This window comes from Aquarana catesbeiana, linkage group LG02, assembly GCF_042186555.1.
Source record: "Aquarana catesbeiana isolate 2022-GZ linkage group LG02, ASM4218655v1, whole genome shotgun sequence".
Classification (NCBI taxonomy): domain Eukaryota; kingdom Metazoa; phylum Chordata; class Amphibia; order Anura; family Ranidae; genus Aquarana; species Aquarana catesbeiana.
In genome coordinates this window covers 573,871,718-573,889,830 of record NC_133325.1, presented here as the reverse complement: position 1 = coordinate 573,889,830, position 18,113 = coordinate 573,871,718, and the positions used below count along the sequence as shown (strand labels likewise).

Below are 18,113 nucleotides of genomic sequence, written 5' to 3'. Positions count from 1 at the left end.
GTGTGTGTGTGTGTGTATATATATATATATATATATATATATATGTGTGTGTGTATGTGTATATATATATATATATATATATGTGTGTGTGTGTGTGTATATATGTGTGTGTGTATGTATAATATGTGTGTATGTGTATGTGTGTATATTTTTACCAAAGTATTGGGTTGCCTGCCTTTACACGCTGTCATAGAAATATCAAAGAATTGGCAATCTTGCGAACACCCATCATGGCCGCATCAGGCGCGCTCCCGTGAGTATTGGCGCACGCAGATGCGCGGACTGTGCGAACGGGCATACGCAGATGAGCGATGACGCTAACGACCGTACGCAGATGCGTGATGGCATCTCCTGGCCTATATAAACCTGCTGCTGAGACCTGTGCATTGCTGGATTATCGTCAGCTCCCCTGTGTTCCTGTGTTCCTGTGCTCCTGTGTATCCTGATCTTTGACCTTCCGTTACCGACCCGGCTTGCTTAACCTGATCTCCTGGTTTGACCTCTGGCTTGTACTACTGACCCTGCTCTTGTCTGCTCCACTGTGTTTGATCTCGGCTTGGTTTTACTGACTCTGCTGCAATCTGTCTCACCGTGTATAACCCCGGCTTGTTCCAGTTCTGCTACCTGAATCTCACATTGACTGATTTACCGTGCATGACCCCCGGCCTGGCTCCTGGTTCTGTTTCCAGATTGTCCATCTGCCAAGTTCACCTGGTACTCTGCAAGTACACCTGCCCTACAGTGCATCTTGCCTTGTTCAGCAACCTTCCAGTGATCAGCGCATCAAACCACAGCAAATGGCAAACCGTGCTTCTTTGGGCACTGCACTCCCTTTCAGGGGTGCACTGCACTTAGCCGCAAGGAAGCCTCTCAGCACCTGGCCTCGCACCTGGTAAATGACACACACACATTAACTTTAATGGCACCCCAGCCTTAGTCTGTAGGGTTCAATATTGAGTTGGCCCACCCTTTGCAAGTGTAACAGCTTCAAATCTGCTGGGAAGGCTGTCCACAAGGTTTAGGATGGTGTTTATGGGAATGTTTGAACATTCTTCCAGAAGCGCATTTGTGAAGTCATGCACTGATGTGGACGAGAAGGACTGGCTTGCAGTCTCTGCTCAATCATCCAAAGGTGTTCTATTGGGTTTAGGTCAGGACTCTGTGCAGGCCAGTCAAGTTCTTCCACCCCAAACTCGCTCATCCGTGTCTTTATGGACCTTGCTTTGTGCACTTATGTTGGAACAGGAAGATGCCATCCCAAACTGTTCCCACAAAGTTGGGTGCATGAAATTGGCCAAAATGTCTTGGTATGCTGATGCCTTATGCCACGTACACACGGTCGGACTTTCGGCATACTTGGTCCGGCGGACCAGAGTCCGCCAGACAATCCGACCGTGTGTAGGCTCCGGTGGACTTTTTTCCCCAAAAGTCCGCCGTACCTAGATTTAAAGCATGCTTTAAATCTTAGTCCGCCGGACTCAGTTCCTGACGGAAAGCCTGTTCGTCTGTATGCGTCTGTATGCTGGACCAGATACGATGCAAGAGCAGAGTACTGCAATCTAGCGCTCGCTGCAATAGGAAAAACAAACTTTCCTATTGCGGCGAGTGCTGGGCATTTCAGGCCCTTAGGTCTGGCATGGATTTAAGGGGAACCCTACGCCGAAAAATCGGCGAGGGGCCCCCCCAAAATCCATACCAGACCCCGATCCGAGCACGCAGCCCGGCCGGTCAGGAAAGGGGGTGGGGACGAGCGAGCGCCCCCCCCCCTCCTGAACCTTACCAGGCTGCATGCCCTCAACATGGGGGGGTGGGTGCTTTGGGGGAGGGGGGCGCCCCCACCCAAAGCACCTTGTCCCCATGTTGATGAGGACAAGGGCCTCTTCCCGACAACCCTGGCCGGTGGTTGTCGGGGTCTGCGGGGCGGGGGGCTTATCGGAATCCGAGAGCCCCCTATAATAAGAGGGCCCCCAGATCCCAGCCCCCCACCCTATGTGAATGAGTATGGGGTACATGGTACCCCTACCCATTCACCTAGGAAAAAGTGTCAATAATAAAACACACTACACAGGTTTTTGAAGTAATTTATTAGACAGCTCCGGGGTCTTCTTCCGGCTTTGGGGGTCCCTCCGGTTCCTCTTCTCCCGGCGTCCGGTTTGTTCTTCTCCACTCTCTCTGTCCTCTTCTCCCGGTGTTCCAGTTCTTCGGCCGGCTCCTCCGCTGTCTTCATGCCGCTCTCTTGCCAGCGGAGGGTCCGGACTTCTGGCTTCTTGTCTTCTTCCCTCTTCTCTTCTCCAGATGTTGACACGACGGTCTCTCCGGCTGGACTGGTCTCTGAGCGCTCCGCTCTGACTTATATAGGCGGAGACCCAGCCCCCTTATGCCGTCACAGTCCCCGGGCATGCTGGGACGTGACGTTTTAGGGGGCGTGGTGTCACCGGGTGATGTTGCCAGACCTAAGGGCCTGGTATGCTCCACGACGGGGCTCGCAGGGTGTCAATCTCGCCGATAAAAGCGGCGAGATTGACTTCCTTTTCTAGTCCCGTCGTACCCGAGTCACGTTCAAATGAACGGACTTGTCCGTGTGTGTGGGCAAGTCTTGTTCATTCTGAAAGTCCACCGTATACCTCCGGCGAAAGTCCGTAGGAAGACGGGCGGACCTAGCCTGCCGAAGTCCGGTCGTGTGTAGGGCAAGTTCGTCCGTTCAAAAAATCCAGCGGTAGTAACCCCAAATTTGAGTTGTCCCGAGAAAAGTAAGACCCCTTTCACACTGGAAGCGGTGCGGGTGTTAGTTTTAGCGAGTAAGAACCCACGTTCCTGCTACGGGAAGGATTTAACGGCCCAATATACTCCTAAAATGCTTGTATATACAAAAACAATGTAACAAACAATACAAAATTGGATCAGTATCACCACAGGATGGTACTGTGGATACCAAAGTAAAATGTGTTCTGATTAGAGAACTATTGCAGAACATTGAAGATTGGACCATTTTCAATAGTGAATGCAGCCTATATTAGTTAACCCAGCCTCAGGCAGACATTAGGACCCGGATGTAATGGGCGGGCTCACCCTGTAGAACACACCCCCTCAGTCAGTGTTCACTCTGTCCCACAAGTTACCAGTCATCTCCCGGCCGCCACCATGAGCGGACAGAGGCTGGTAGAAGATGCGGCCACGGCCTCCAGTTATCAGGACTTCCATGTGGAGCATTTCCACCTGGAGCTCAGTGTGGACACCCAGGCCCGGAAGCTGAGCGGCTCGGAGAGGCTGGAGGTGCGGGTGATGGCGGAGAGCAGAGAGCTCCGGCTGGACTCCTACCATGATATGACTATAGAGCGGGTGTGGGGAGAGCTGAGTGTCGGGGATAGGAAGGAGCTGACCTGGGAGAACCGACCCTTCACCAGCTATGGCACCGTCCTTGTCATCACCCTGCCTGAGCCTGTCCCAGCGGGGAGTCACATCTACATCACTATAGATTACCATGTCGGCAACAACCCGGGGTAAGTCCTCTCCATCTGGTCACCTACTGTCCCCTCCATCTGGTCACCTACTGTCCCCTCCATCTGGTCACCTACTGCCCTCTCCATCTGGTCACCTACTGTCCCCTCCATCTGGTCACCTACTGTCCCCTCCATCTGGTCACCTACTGCCCTCTCCATCTGGTCACCTACTGTCCCCTCCATCTGGTCACCTACTGTCCCCTCCATCTGGTCACCTACTGTCCCCTCCATCTGATCACCTACTGTCCCCTCCATCTGATCACCTACTGTCCCCTCCATCTGGTCACCTACTGCCCTCTCCATCTGGTCACCTACTGTCCCCTCCATCTGGTCACCTGCAGTCCTCTCCACTTCTGGTCACCTGCAGTCCTCTCCACTTCTGGTCACCTACTGTCCCCTCCACATCTGGTCACCTACTGTCCCCTCCATCTGGTCACCTACTGTCCCCTCCATCTGGTCACCTACTGTCCCCTCCATCTGGTCACCTACTGTCCCCTCCATCTGGTCACCTACTGCCCTCTCCATCTGGTCACCTACTGCCCTCTCCATCTGGTCACCTACTGCCCTCTCCATCTGGTCACCTACAGTCCCCTCCACTTCTGGTCACCTACAGTCCCCTCCACTTCTGGTCACCTACAGTCCCCTCCACCTCTGGTCACCTACAGTCCTCTCCACCGTGCCGGTACAAGGGGTGGGCAGAGAGGGCACTTGCCCTGAGCACTTTGTTAATTTGTGTGAAAAGGGTGATGATTCTCCTGCCTGGCATACGGAAGTGGCTGTTATTCTCCTCCTGCTCTGTTCTAGCTGCTTCAACTATGGGTTACCTGCATTATCTTGCTCTCCTTCCCAGTGTTTGTTTAAGATAAGTTACTTTCACTTTGCTCCTCATTTCACCCCCTTCATCCCCCCTCCCTCTGTCTGCTCATTTCTCCCAGTACAATCCTGCAATTAGACTCTCCTTACACCCATCTTCCTACCCATCTCCTTATTCACCTTGTCTCTTCTGTCAGTGGCGGTTGGTGTTCAAAATATTTGGGGTTGTGCAAACAAACTGAAAAATCCTGAACCCCCCCCCCTCAAACGCAGCCACTGTGCCCCCCGCCCGCCGTCTGGCCAGCACTTACCTTGTCTCAGGTGGGCAGCGGGTGACGGCGGAAAGCACCGACCAGTGTCCTCCATTTCTTCCCTGACCCCGATGTCTTCTCCTGCCCGCTCCTCCTCTCGCCCTCTATGATTGGACGCCTGATAGGCGTCCAATCACAGCGCCTGACATTTCAGCCAATCAGGTGACAGGTAACACAGACCCGGCAACCTGATTGGCTGAGAGGCGGTTCAATGTTAGCAAAGCGAATTCCTTCGCTTTGCTAACATACAGCTGAGTGAGACGCGAACGCACCGCGTTGCGTCCGCTTCTCACATTTTTGGGCGCCTATTAGAGCCTATGGCTCTAATCAGGTGCTTCCAAAAAAAACCCTGCTGCTGTAATTCAGATGCCCGGCTCCTGAAAATGGGCCGGGCACCTAAATAGGGGGTGTCAGCAGCGACGATAGATAGATTCATGCAATGCATGAATCTATCTTTGGTGATTAGAGTGGTGCAGGGGATGTTGGGGGGTGGCGCTCCTGCGCCCTTTATGGACGCACCGCCACTGTCTTCTGTTTTTCTTATAATCTCTGCTCTCCCCACAGCAAACCTCATTGCAGCCTCCCGATCTCAACGCTGGACATGCTACAGGCACCCTTTCCATTACAGCTTACTTTTTAGCTTTTCTATTCTGGAACTATCCTGTGATCATCATTCACCTTGCACATTCTCTGCAGCTATTTACTCTGCTCTTTATTAACACTGCAGGAGCTCATTCACTCCACTGCAGTAACTGGCTTATTTTCACACTGGAAAAGCCAGTCTCTGCAATGGCATATATAGAATACAATTGTTTATTTGTGCCCCATTTCCAGTGCAATGCAGCCCAGAGGCGATAAAATGCAGACATGCTGAACAGGCCCTTACTACCCCACTGCCTTTGTTTTCACTCTTTCTCTATCCCTGATTCCACTTTTTTTTTTTTTTTGTTTTTATAATTCAAATGTTATCACCCAGGGGCCAGTTCACACTAGTAGGGGTGCAAATTTGCTGCAAATCCGCACCACATCTAATTCGCAAACCTGTTCATGCAAACTGATTACACAATAATATTACCCCCTCGCCACCTGTCAAACACCAGCAATGATAGACACACATGGTATCAAGCCCTTTCAGGCCCCTTCCTCCCTCAGTCCCGGTTCACACTGGTGTGATGCGGGAAACCCTAAAAATTCAGTGCCCGTTCCCGCATTTCACACTGACATCTGCGAACCACTGGGGGTGTCAATGTTAAGTTACTGACACCCCCAGATTGGTTCGCAGATCGCAGTGCGAACTGTCAAATGGTGCGGAAATCGGATCGTATAGTTGTGAGCAACCCCAATTCCAGTGCGGACCAAAAAAAGGGTCCTGCACTATTTTGGTGCGAATACAATGCAATTTCAGTCATACAAACTGTATGGCTGAATTCGCATCGCACAGACATCGCATGTGATGTGCACAGCAATGCAGTGCAAATTACATGTGATGTCTGGCATCAAACCAGTGTGAACCCAACCTCAGAGCCCCACTAGTGTCTTTTAGTTCCATGCACCTTCAGAGCCCAGCTTCCCAAACCCACTGAAATAGTTGTCAATCAGTCCCCCTTAAACTGATAGTGACAATGCAGCATTTTTTTCCTTTCATTGCACCACGAATGGAAGGCCATTTTTTTCTTTTTGGGGGGGGGGGGGGGGGTCATGTGTGTCTTTGCCACTGTTAGACCCATATTTGTGCATCAATTTTAAACTCCACATTATGTACATTGGCCATAATCTCTCCTCCACGGGGGGGGGGATATTGGGGTTGTGGTGGTGGGGGGGCACAGTTTGCAAACTTCACCCTGGGCACTGCATGACCTTGTCCCGGCACTGCCTCTCCACGTCTGGTCACCCACTGTCCCCTCAACGTCTGGTCACCCACTGTCCGCTCCGCGTCTGGTCACCCACTGTCCGCTCCGCGTCTGGTCACCCACTGTCCGCTCCGCGTCTGGTCACCCACTGTCCGCTCCGCGTCTGGTCACCCACTGTCCGCTCCGCGTCTGGTCACCCACTGTCCGCTCCGCGTCTGGTCACCCACTGTCCGCTCCGCGTCTGGTCACCCACTGTCCGCTCCGCGTCTGGTCACCCACTGTCCGCTCCACGTCTGGTCACCCACTGCTCTGGGAGAAACCAATATCCTCTGTGTGTGTGTGTGATAATTGTGCTGTGTGTGTATCTTTCAGATCTGTGCAAAAATCCGGTGACACTTTGCCTGTGCAGAAGTTCCTATAATAAAGACCGGTCACTGCTGTACTCTCCTTGTGCAGGGTGACAGGTCTGGGCTCCGCCCCCTCCTGTACTTTTCCACAGGTAGCCTGTAGAGGGTGGAGCCTGCTGGGTCCAGTGGCAGTCTGTCCATTAGGGGTGCAGGCCCCCTGCATGGATTTCAATTGGGGGTGGGTTTGTTTGAAGCGCGTGCTTAGAGCCAGGGGCTCTAATTGGCTTCATAAAGGGTGGGCTCAGGGCATAGAGCACTGCGCCTGATGCCCACCCAGTTGTGGGACGAAGGCGCTGCCTGTCAAGAAGCGCTGCCCATGGGTAAGTGTTGGGCTCATTGATCGGAGTTGTGCTGATGACCCGAATGAATCACGGGGGGTGGGTTGTGGGTGACCCGACCAGCGGGGGGTTGTTGGCTGTGGGTGCAATTTGAGCTGGTCCCCCACAAAGAATATACCACCAGCTGCCACAAGCTGGGTCCCTCCCACAGCTCTACTCTCTGCCCAGGCTATGATGTCACTGCTACTTTTAGAAAATGATATCTGGGTTTTCAAAGGCATTTGGTGCACACAAAGTGTATTTATATTCGTGTTGCACTGATACCAATACCCGTGTTGGTGCTGATACTATGCATTTGCACGAGTACTCGTACTAAAACCGATACCTTCAAGTCTGCAATTTCATTACAATTTGCATCAAGTTCTGTTAAATGAAGTTGCAAGCCACACTAAAATATGAGGTCCAAATCGCACTGATCTGCTGTTTTTAAAATCACACTGAAGTAACAATGATTTCAAAGCCGCAAATCAATGCAAGTTGGACCTCTGATTTCATTGCGACTTCATTTAACACAACTCGGTGCAATTCGCAAAGAAATTGTAAAAAAGAGCCTTTTAGTCATCGCAACGATTTGAACGGTTCCATTGCCATCGATGGAGTGCGACTTGAACTGACAAATCTAATGACAAACCACTCTGGTGTAAACAAGACGGTCACGTAACAACAAAAAATGGGTATCGGTAATTGGTATCAGCGAGTACTTGAGAAAAAGTATTGGTACTCGGTGTTAACCTCTTAACCACCAGCTAAACGCACATATCTGGCTTCTCGTCGTGTGGGCCCCTTACACCATGCTGCCACATGTATGCGGCCCTGTGTAAACTACACGCTCCCAGCACGGTAGCTGACAGTTACTGTAAAGATCCCGATGCTTACTAGCCTCCCAGTGTTTAGAACCCTTAAAGGGCTGGGAGGCGGGTAGGGGTTAAACTGTTATCGGTGCATTCCTAATTTATATCCTTTGTGCCTATTGATTAATATTTTTAAATTACAGTTTTTCTGCTCCAGAATTCAGCTTTAGAGCCTAAGTTGAGATAAAGAATTGAAAAAAACAAGCACAATGGACATGACTTTTACTATCAGTGTAAAGTGCTCCTTTGTGCTGCTGGCTCCTGGTTTAGTTAAAATCCTCCACCTCTGGGGCGTGGCTAGCTGCAGAATGAGCTGGCTGCACTGTGAGGGACCTCCGTAATCACGGACATCCCTGAGTTACACACAAAGCAACAGAAAAGCCCTGGAGACATACCCCGAATCCGGAAAGCGGCGGCAACCTGGTGATAATGTTGGCAAAACGAAAGAACAGAGAAGGACCCCGCAAATTAGGTGAATTCCTCGGTCCGTCCAGGACACAGGGGATCAAAGATGGCGCTGACTCCTCCCTCCTTCATCACAGCACTGAACACAACATTGCAGACTCAGGAGAGGAAGAGGAGACACACAGTGGTCAGCAGCGGTATAGCAGCCTTGACACACAGGCTGAATTTACAAGCCCTCTCAAACAAAGAAGAAGGATTTCTTCTGCTGAAGGTAACAATCCCACACAAGATAATAATTACACACCAGATATAAATCCGTATGATGAGAAGCTGAATGCAATCCCACAGCTGGACAACCCATATTGGACTCCACTATAAAAGATATGATAATCTCCCTAAGAGGCGCACTACAATATATGTTAAATTTCATGCAGAAATCAAAAATGGAAATTGATGCGTTAGGAGAGAGAGTGGACTATGTAGAAAATAAAATGTGTGAATTTACATCTACCCACAATGAAATGGTCGATTCTCACTTTGAGTTAGAAGATGAAGTTAAACATCTCAAAATGAAAATGGCAGACTTGGAAGATCACGCAAGACGCAATAACGTGAAATTCAGAGGCATACCTGAAAATGTTAAACCACTGGAACTGAAGCGATTTCTTAAAGACATGATTAAAAAATTAATGCCAACAATCCCACATCAACAACTAGAAATCGACAGAGCTCATAGATTGCCCAAACCGCCTCACATTTCAGAAAAACTACCAAGAGACATCATAGCCAAAATACACTTCTATGAAGTGAAAGATCAACTGATGCAATACGCACGACGAAACTCTCCACTACCTGACCCATTGACAGGTATTGTCTTATATGCAGATCTCTCACAAGCTACCATCCTGGCACGTAAGAACCTAAACTCAATTACCAAGATCCTACGGAATCACAGCATGATTTACAGATCGGGATTCCCTACGAAAATACTCGTAGAACATAAAGGCACCTCATACTCGATCAACAACTTGGAGCAAGGTTTGAAAATCTTACGTTCATGGGGCATTCTCCCAAAAGATGAAGTCATCATATCGGATAAATCCACACCTGGAAAAATGCCACAAGACTGGCAGAAAAATCAGATGAATCCTCTATACACGGTAAGATAATATTATACCCTGTATATAGCGACGTGCTGCTGTCTTTTTTTTTTTTTTTTTTTGGAGATTAAATCTCCTCCAAGATTATCCATCCAAGGTTTTTCTTTTACTGAAGATCAGGGATCCTGATACCTGATTCACCCCGTGTTTTTCCCTGTAACCCCTGGAAATTAGTAGAAGTACAATGTACACTAGAGTTGCCCCGCAACTCTTTAATTTTTTTCTATCTTTTTATGTTTGAGATAAAAGACTGTTTTTTCCTTTCAGCTCTTTAAAACCACTTATATTGAATTTATGGTCCAACACCACCATCTACTGGAAGAAAAACATATCTACATCAAATACATTTCCTTTACAACTTATCTGTATATAAAACATACGACTAATTTCAGCAAGTGCACACGAACCTACAATGAATCTTAAACTCTACTCGTTAAATGTAAAAGGACTTAACAGCCCTTACAAAGAAGAGCTCTGTGGACGGATGCCCTAAAACATGAATGTGACATCATTTGCATCCAGGAGTCCCATTTCGCACTAGATAAAACTCCTAAATTCAACCATCACAAATTTCCTCATATCTTCTTATCCAGCTGCAAAAAAAAGAAAAAAGGAGTGATAACAGCAATCAAAGACACTATCTCTTTCAAGCTTATTAACCTAATAAATGACGCTCAAGGCAGATACATAATCTTGGTGGCTTCAATAGACAATGTAATCTACACAATTGTGAACATCTATGCTCCCAATGAAAATCCGCATCAATTCATCCAAAAGATTCTCAAGAAAACAAGGAAATCTTATATTCTGTGGCGACTTCAGTGCACCTATGGACCCCTTTATGGACACCTCCAAGGAAGGAACTATCTCCAGGAAGGGATTATCTCCCATTTTTTCCTCAGAAGACATGTATGATGCCTGGAGATGCCTGCACACAACGGAAAGGGACTTCACTTTTTTTTCACATGTTCACAAATCCTATTCTAGAATAGACTACTTCATTGCCGACAAGCTTCTCCTGCCAAAGATCACTAAAGCCTGCATCCACAATATAACTTGGTCCGACCATGCACCAATCACACTTGAAATTAACCAAGGGTTACCTTGCTCGAATAGCTACATATGGAGAAATAACACCTTTATTCTTTCGCAGGAGACTCGCTTGTCGGTTCTGAGAAAAAATTTGGAGGAATTTTTTGTAATTAATGATAAAGAACCGATAAACTGCATTACTCTATGGTGTACACACAAAGCCTATGCTAGAGGCCTCCTTATACAGGCAGCAACAAGGGAAAAAAAAAGAAAACCAATATGGTAAATAATATCTTAAAAGACATAGCCAAATTAGAAGAACTACACAAAAAAAACCCCAAAGACATTAACCTAGATCACCGTCTTACTCAACTAAGATCTGAACTAAGAGCCATTCTAATATCAGACCAAGACAAAATTTAAAAAAAAATGAAAGTAAACTATTACTTCCAGAACAACAAAGCAGAGAAACTGCTAGCCTCCCAACTCCGGCAACGCCAAATAAAGAATAAAATACATAAATTAGCACATCATACCTCCGGTAAAGTAGTAATCATCCCCAAGAAATAGCAGATACATTCGCACAATACTATGAGTCACTATACAACCTAAAAGACGAAAGCAATACTCCCCAACCTAGACAATATAACAAAATTCCTAGATAATATAAAATTACCAAATATCGACCCTATTGATCTAGAACGATTGAATAAACCAATATCACCTGAAGAAACCCTTAAAGTAATCAAAGACCTACCCAAAAACAAAACACCAGGAGCTGATGGCCTATCAGGGGAATATTACATGGCCTTCAAAGAAACTCTAGTTCCATATCTAACATGTTTAACATCTAGCTAACTCTCTAATTCTTTTCCCAAAGAACTATTGGAAGCAATTATAATAACAATACCGAAACAGGGTAAAGACCCCTCATCCCCTCTAAATTATAGACCCATTTCATTATTAAATTCTGACCTAAAAATCTATGCAAAAATCCTAGCCAACAGATTAGTAAACATAACCCCCCAACTAATAGGACCCGACCAAGTAGGATTCACTAAAGGGAGACAAGCACCAGACAGCACTAGAAGAATTCTTAATATAATTGACCAAATTCATACTGATCGAACTCCCTCATTACTTCTAACATTAGATGCAGAAAAGGCGTTCGATAGAATGCACTGGATATACATTTCCAAAACTCTAGACAAATTCGGATTTCAAGGATTCATCCACTCGGCAATTATGGCACTATATTCTCATCCTACAGCCAAAGTACTCAAATCAGGTATAATTTCTAAAACTTTCCCCCTTACTAACGGAACCAGACAAGGATGCCCACTATCCCCATTAATTTGCTCACTAGCAATAGAACCACTTGCGGAATATATAAGATCAACCCCCAACATTAAAGGTATAACTATAGGACGATAGGAACATAAAGTAGGATTATTCGCAGACGACATCATACTTACATTAACCAATCCCACCTCTTCCCTACCTGAAGCTCAAAAATTACTAGATAAATTTGGGGAGGTATCATACTATAAAATAAACCAAAACAAATGCTATGCTCTCCCTATGAACATTCCCAAGACACTAATCAATACACTACGCAAGGAAAATGGCTTTAACTGGGATAACTGCACAATAAGCTATTTGGGAATACAACTTACCTACCCACCAACCAAAATATAAGAAGCTAATTACCCCCACCTTTTAGACCTAGTCAACAAAGATTTACAAAACATACAAAAAACACAACTTTCTTGGGTAGGGAAAATAGCCGCATTTAAAATGCAAACCCTCCCTAAAATACTATACCATTTTAGATGTTTACCCATCCCAATCCAGTCCAAATTTTTCACGCAACTGAATACAAAACTTAAAAGGTGCATATGGAATGGAAAGAAACCCAGAGTGGCATTTTCCATCTTAACTACCAGAAAATCTTTAGGAGGAATGAACCTACCTGACATCAAAAACTACTATTATGCAACCTTATTAGATCAGATGAGATATTGGTTTAACAACACGGAAGACAAACTATGGCTAAACATAGAGAAACAAGTCACAAAAAGACACAACCTATATGCCCTAGCAATAGCTTACGCTATACTACCAAAGATTAATATACCTAAACTACTCAGTATCAGAACCACATTAATAGCTTGAAAACATATACTTTCAAAAACTAAAAATATCCAAAATAAAATCAAGTTAATGATTCCGACAGGAGCAATCAATTATTGTAAAATACGTCTAAATTCTGACGAATGGGTTAAAGAAGGTTATCATCTTTACGTAAATTTACCCTTGCATTATAAAGAGATCACTCTAAATAAATTGAGGAAACATACCAAACTAAAAGATTTCAACCTGACTAACCCTGTAGAAATCCCTTTAACTATATGGCAATTTTTCACACGTCAAAATCAACTATCAATAAAAGGAATTTCTCTTTTTTATGATCTATTATCGACTCACTCACTTGACAATAAAAACACACACATGATTAAATGGGAGAGAGATCTAGAACAAAAATTTACCTGGGAACAATGGAAAAAAGCCATTCATATATCTAGCAAATCATCAGCTTGTATCGAGCACTGGGACAATGCACAAAAAATACTCAATAGGTGGTATCTGACCCCATATAGATTATCGGAAATATATCCCTCTACATTTAATTTATGCTGGAGATGCAATGATCAGACGGGTAACCTTTTACACATTCTATGGAACTGTAAAAGTTTGCAAAGCTTCTGGAATTCAATAACTTCCTTCATTGCAGACCTCACGGGCATCCTAAATAAACTAAATCCTGCCACAGCCTTGCTAGGTATTAATTTAGATATATATCCTAAAGAATTCAGAACAATTGTATTCCACACACTAATAGCAGCAAGACTCACTATATCCAGCCTCTGGAAATCCAGTAATGCACCCAATTTATCGACAGTTATAGCCAGAATTAACACACAGGCCCAATACGAATTAATGCTGGCTTATAAAAACTATTCCACCATTACATTTAGAAAGAAATGGAGTACTTGGATATCCCATCCCAAAGCATCCAATTACTTAAAACAATGTAATATATAATCTTATTACAAGTTGGAAGTACACTGAAGTCATATATAAACACACCTCAGATGTAGTATATCATCCTGGACCCACTTTATTAACCTATGCAACAAGTTTTGTTCAGTTAATTTAAATATATATGTGTATGTATATGTGTTTTTTGTTTTTTTTTTTGTTTTTTGTTTTCCTTACAATTTTCTGTATTCAACTAATTAACGCAATTGATGGCCTATCCATGCCTACAGTTTGAACTCAATAGGGGTAGGCTGGTACAGACTATCAATTACTGTATTTGTATAAGAATATTCTTAAGAACTATTGCAAAGAAGTTAGTCACAATTATTATCGTGACAATGTCAATCTGTATTGTTAAGAAAATCCCTTCAATAAAAATCTATTGTTTAAAAAAAAAAAAAAAAAATCCTCCACCTCTGATTTCCCCCCCCAACGCCACCTCCTGTAATATTCTGGTGCTGTGTGGGGTTAATAGAGCCAAGGGACCTGTGTTGTGACAGGCACTCATCAAGAGTGCCAACTATGCCCCCCTGTTCGCCCTCCTCCTCTATTCGTAGAAACCATCACTATAGCTTCTATGGATGGAAACAAAATATATGAATGGAGGAGACAGATCTTTCATTCATTCATCCGCCCTCCATTCATAGATTGTACAGTTTCTATAAATGGAGGAGGTGGGCAGGAAGGGCAGCTATATTCAGCATTCTTGACAAGTGCTAACTGGAAGATTACAGGGGTGGAGGGGGATCCCAGAAGGAAGATTTCAACAAAAGCAGGAGCCCACAGCACAAAGGACACATCACACTGATAGTAAGTCATGTCCCTTGTGCTGTTGTTGGTTTTTTTTTTATACCTAGGATTTAACATATTAAAATCCTCCGCTTCTCGAGTCCCCCACCAGCGTTTCTGGCTTCTCTCCCTTGGCTAGTATTCCCAAAAGCAAGCCGCTTAATATAGGGACACTGGTGCGTGCTTGCTCCTTAAAGCGGAGTTTCACCCAAAAATGGAACTTCCGCTTTAAGGGAAGGTGACCCCCTGAAATGCCACATTTGGCATGTCATTTTTTGGGGGAAGGGGAAGCAGAAACCCTCTCTTTAGATGGTTCCAGCTTCCACTTCCTCCTGGCGCACCCGCGGCACTGGAAGGGAGATCACCTCTCACCCCTCCCTCTCGGCAATCATCTGGAACACGTCGCAGGTCCCAGATGATTGCCCGGCCAGTCGCAGCATGGCTCGTGTATGCGCAGTGCGTGCCCGGCTGTGAAGCCACAGCCGGGCGCCCACAGTGACAATGCCGGCGCCGCAGAGAGGAGGGGGAGACGAGTGGAGCTTTGTTCCCCCACATCACTGGACTCTGGGAAAGGTAAGTGTCTGATTGTTAAAAGTCAGCAGCTGCAGTATTTGTAGCTGCTGACTTTTTAATTTTTTTTCTTTTGTTAATTGGAACTCCGCTTTAAGAAACAGAGCCATGGCTTGGCCCTGCTCCCCACTCTCTCCTCATTGGCCTACTGGCTGTGATTGACAACAGTGGGAGCTAATGGCTCCTGCTATTGTCTCAGCCAATGAGGAGAGAGCGACCCAGGACAACCGAGGCTCTCGTGCACATCGATGAATCAAGAGGGGACTCAGGAGAGTATAAGGGGGGCTGTTGGGGGAGCTGAGCAAAGGTTTTTTACTTTCATGCATAGAATACATGAAGGTTTAAAACCATCAGCCTTTACAACCACTTTAATTGTGTGTACTTTGCCTTCTCATCTGTAGCTTTGCTGACTCGGCCATTTCACTTCCATATACATGTTGATGATTCCACAATTTTAACCAGACAGGAAATTTCCCTTCATGTTTTACCGAAAAAAAAAAAAGGCTTGTTCAAATCAGTCCACGCACTAAAATGTGTGCTCGCTGGTCTATGTTTTGTAGGGACGGTGCAATGCATTGCTACTATGCACTGCACTGTTGACTTTTATTTTTAACTTTATTGAAGTGTCACATAATGACACTTTATTCTACTCTATGCAGTGCAGCGAGTTGTGAGGCATTGCAGTGACATGCCACAGTGAGTTGTGTCTCTAGCACATGGCATCTGAGCCCCCGCAAAATAAATCTCTACATGTTCCCCCACCCAGAAGGCCCAAGTGCTGCATACGTGTACCACTGTACTCGGGTACGTTCATGTCTATGGGCAGCTGTTTTGTGCATCTGCAGCTTTCCAGGTGGGGAAAATGCACAATTTACACTGCAGGACCTTGGATGCCATGTGTTGCACAAAAATGATTACATGCTACATTTTTACACAGCACACACACCACCACACATGTATAGTGTGTACAGGGCACATGAAAAGCAGTTGATTTCTAAAGCCTCGTACACGGTACGATTGTTGGCAGGGGATTGTCTGTTGACAGACTGTTGTCCTAAAATCTTACTTAGTATGCTCCTTTTGACAATTGTCCAACTTTCGGCGAACAAATCTTGGATGACAGCTAGTAAATTTTCGGCAGACACTGGTTTGACGTCAGATTTTCAAAAGTCAAACGTACAAACGCACACGCTCGGAATCAATGCTCACCAAACACAAAATTAGCAGAAGGGGCCCAAAGGGTGACACTCAAGAGCTGAAATTCCTTGTAGTACATCACTACGTTCGTGTTTGTGGCACGACAATTGTGTACCGTTAATATGCACGACAAGATCCTGGCACACGCCCTTTTGACAGAAATCAGATGCTCAGTTGGCCAACAATTGTACCGTGTGTACGAGGTTTTGGTGCACTTGCATTGATTTATGCAGATCAACACAACACAAAAGACTTGGTTGGAAGGATCCTTAAAGGGGCTGTAAACCCTTGGTGTTTGTTATTTAATAAAAAAGAAAAATGTCATACTTACCTCCACTGTGCAGTTCGCTTTGCGCAGAGTGGCCGCAATCCTCCTCTCCTGGGGTCCCTCAGTGGCACTGGTGGCTCCTCCGTGCATCGATTGTCCACGTTGGAGAGGCGCTCTCCTAAGGTGGACACCCGTGCAGGCACGCTCCCGAGTCCCGCATCTGTGTCCATTCACACAGAATGCTGGACTCGGCGCAGCATCATTGGATTTGATTGACAGCAGTGGGAGCCGATGGCTGCGCTACTATCAATCTATCCAATCAGGACACGAGACACCAGCTAGAGCTGGTGTGCTTGTTCCCGGCCGGAGGATGATAGCATTCAGGTAAGTAAAGCTGGGGGGCTGCAGCACTACAAGTTTTTCACCCTAATGCATAGAATGCATTAAGGTGAAAAACCATGAGGGTTTACAACCTGAAGTATGGCACAGTGAGGGCTCTTTTATGCAGGTGGCTCCGGGGCAGTAAAGACTGGTGGCTGAGCCACAGTTTTACCAGCTGACCACCTGTATACTAACATTACAGCCTGACAGCTGTACACTGGTGGCTGCAGCAATTAGACCATGCCACTCTACTCAACTCCCAGGAGCAAAGGAATGTCCGTTGTAAGATACAAGTTGCAGGTCACTGCCTATTTGACATTGATTGGCCATGACCTGCTCCTCAATACCCAAAATTGGCAAGTATTTCCATGAAATGGTTGCAAATACTGAAGGTTTTTAACTTTATGAATTCTATGCATGAAGGAAAGAAGCTTCTGTCTGCAAACAGCCTTGGTTAGGAGCCGTACTCTGTACAAATCAATGCACTACCTCTGTTTACATGTAGGCACTCATCTGAGTCTTGGACGCAGACAGTTTGGTTCTGGCTGCACACAAAGTGGATGCAGATAATCATCCTGTTGATATGTGATCAGAGCACAATGTGTTGCTGCGTCCAGATGCAGTCTTCCTTCTGAATGAGCCCTTATGCCGGGTACACACGACCGGACTTTCCGGCAGAAAAGATCAGACAGAATCATTCTGTCAGACATTCCGATCGTCTGTGGGCTTCATCTGACTTTTTCTTTCTAAAATTCTGACGGACCTAGAAATAGAACAAGTTTCAAATCTTTCCGACGGAATCAGTTCCTATCGGGAAAACCGCTCGTCTGTATGCTATTCCGACGGAAACGACGCAAGGGCAGCTATTGGCTACTGGCTATCGAACTTCCTTTTTCTAGTCCCGTCGTACGTCATCGCGTTCTAAACGATCGGACTTTGGTGTGATCGTGTGTAGGCAAGTCCATTTCAGCGGAACACTGTCGGAAAGACCATCAGAGTCTATTCTGGCGGAAAGTCCGGTCGTGTGTACGCGACATTAGGTTTGTAACCCTGAGCAAAGGACAAGTACGTTTATGCTGTGAATGGATGAGGATTAAAGCGAAACACATGGTTTGTTTCTAAAATGCATCAAAAACTCC

General features: G+C 45.8%; 1 protein-coding gene across 1 annotated transcript in view; it reads left to right on the top strand.

Annotated features, from left to right (window-relative positions):
- Positions 1 to 3,098: 3,098 nt before the first annotated feature.
- LOC141128677 (aminopeptidase B-like) overlaps positions 3,099 to 18,113 on the top strand; it is a 58,026-nt gene continuing 43,011 nt past the window's right edge. Inside the window, 1 exon segment of the mRNA XM_073616108.1 lies at positions 3,099 to 3,504. Coding sequence (XP_073472209.1) covers positions 3,142 to 3,504 — 363 coding nt within the window. The 5' untranslated portion in view covers positions 3,099 to 3,141.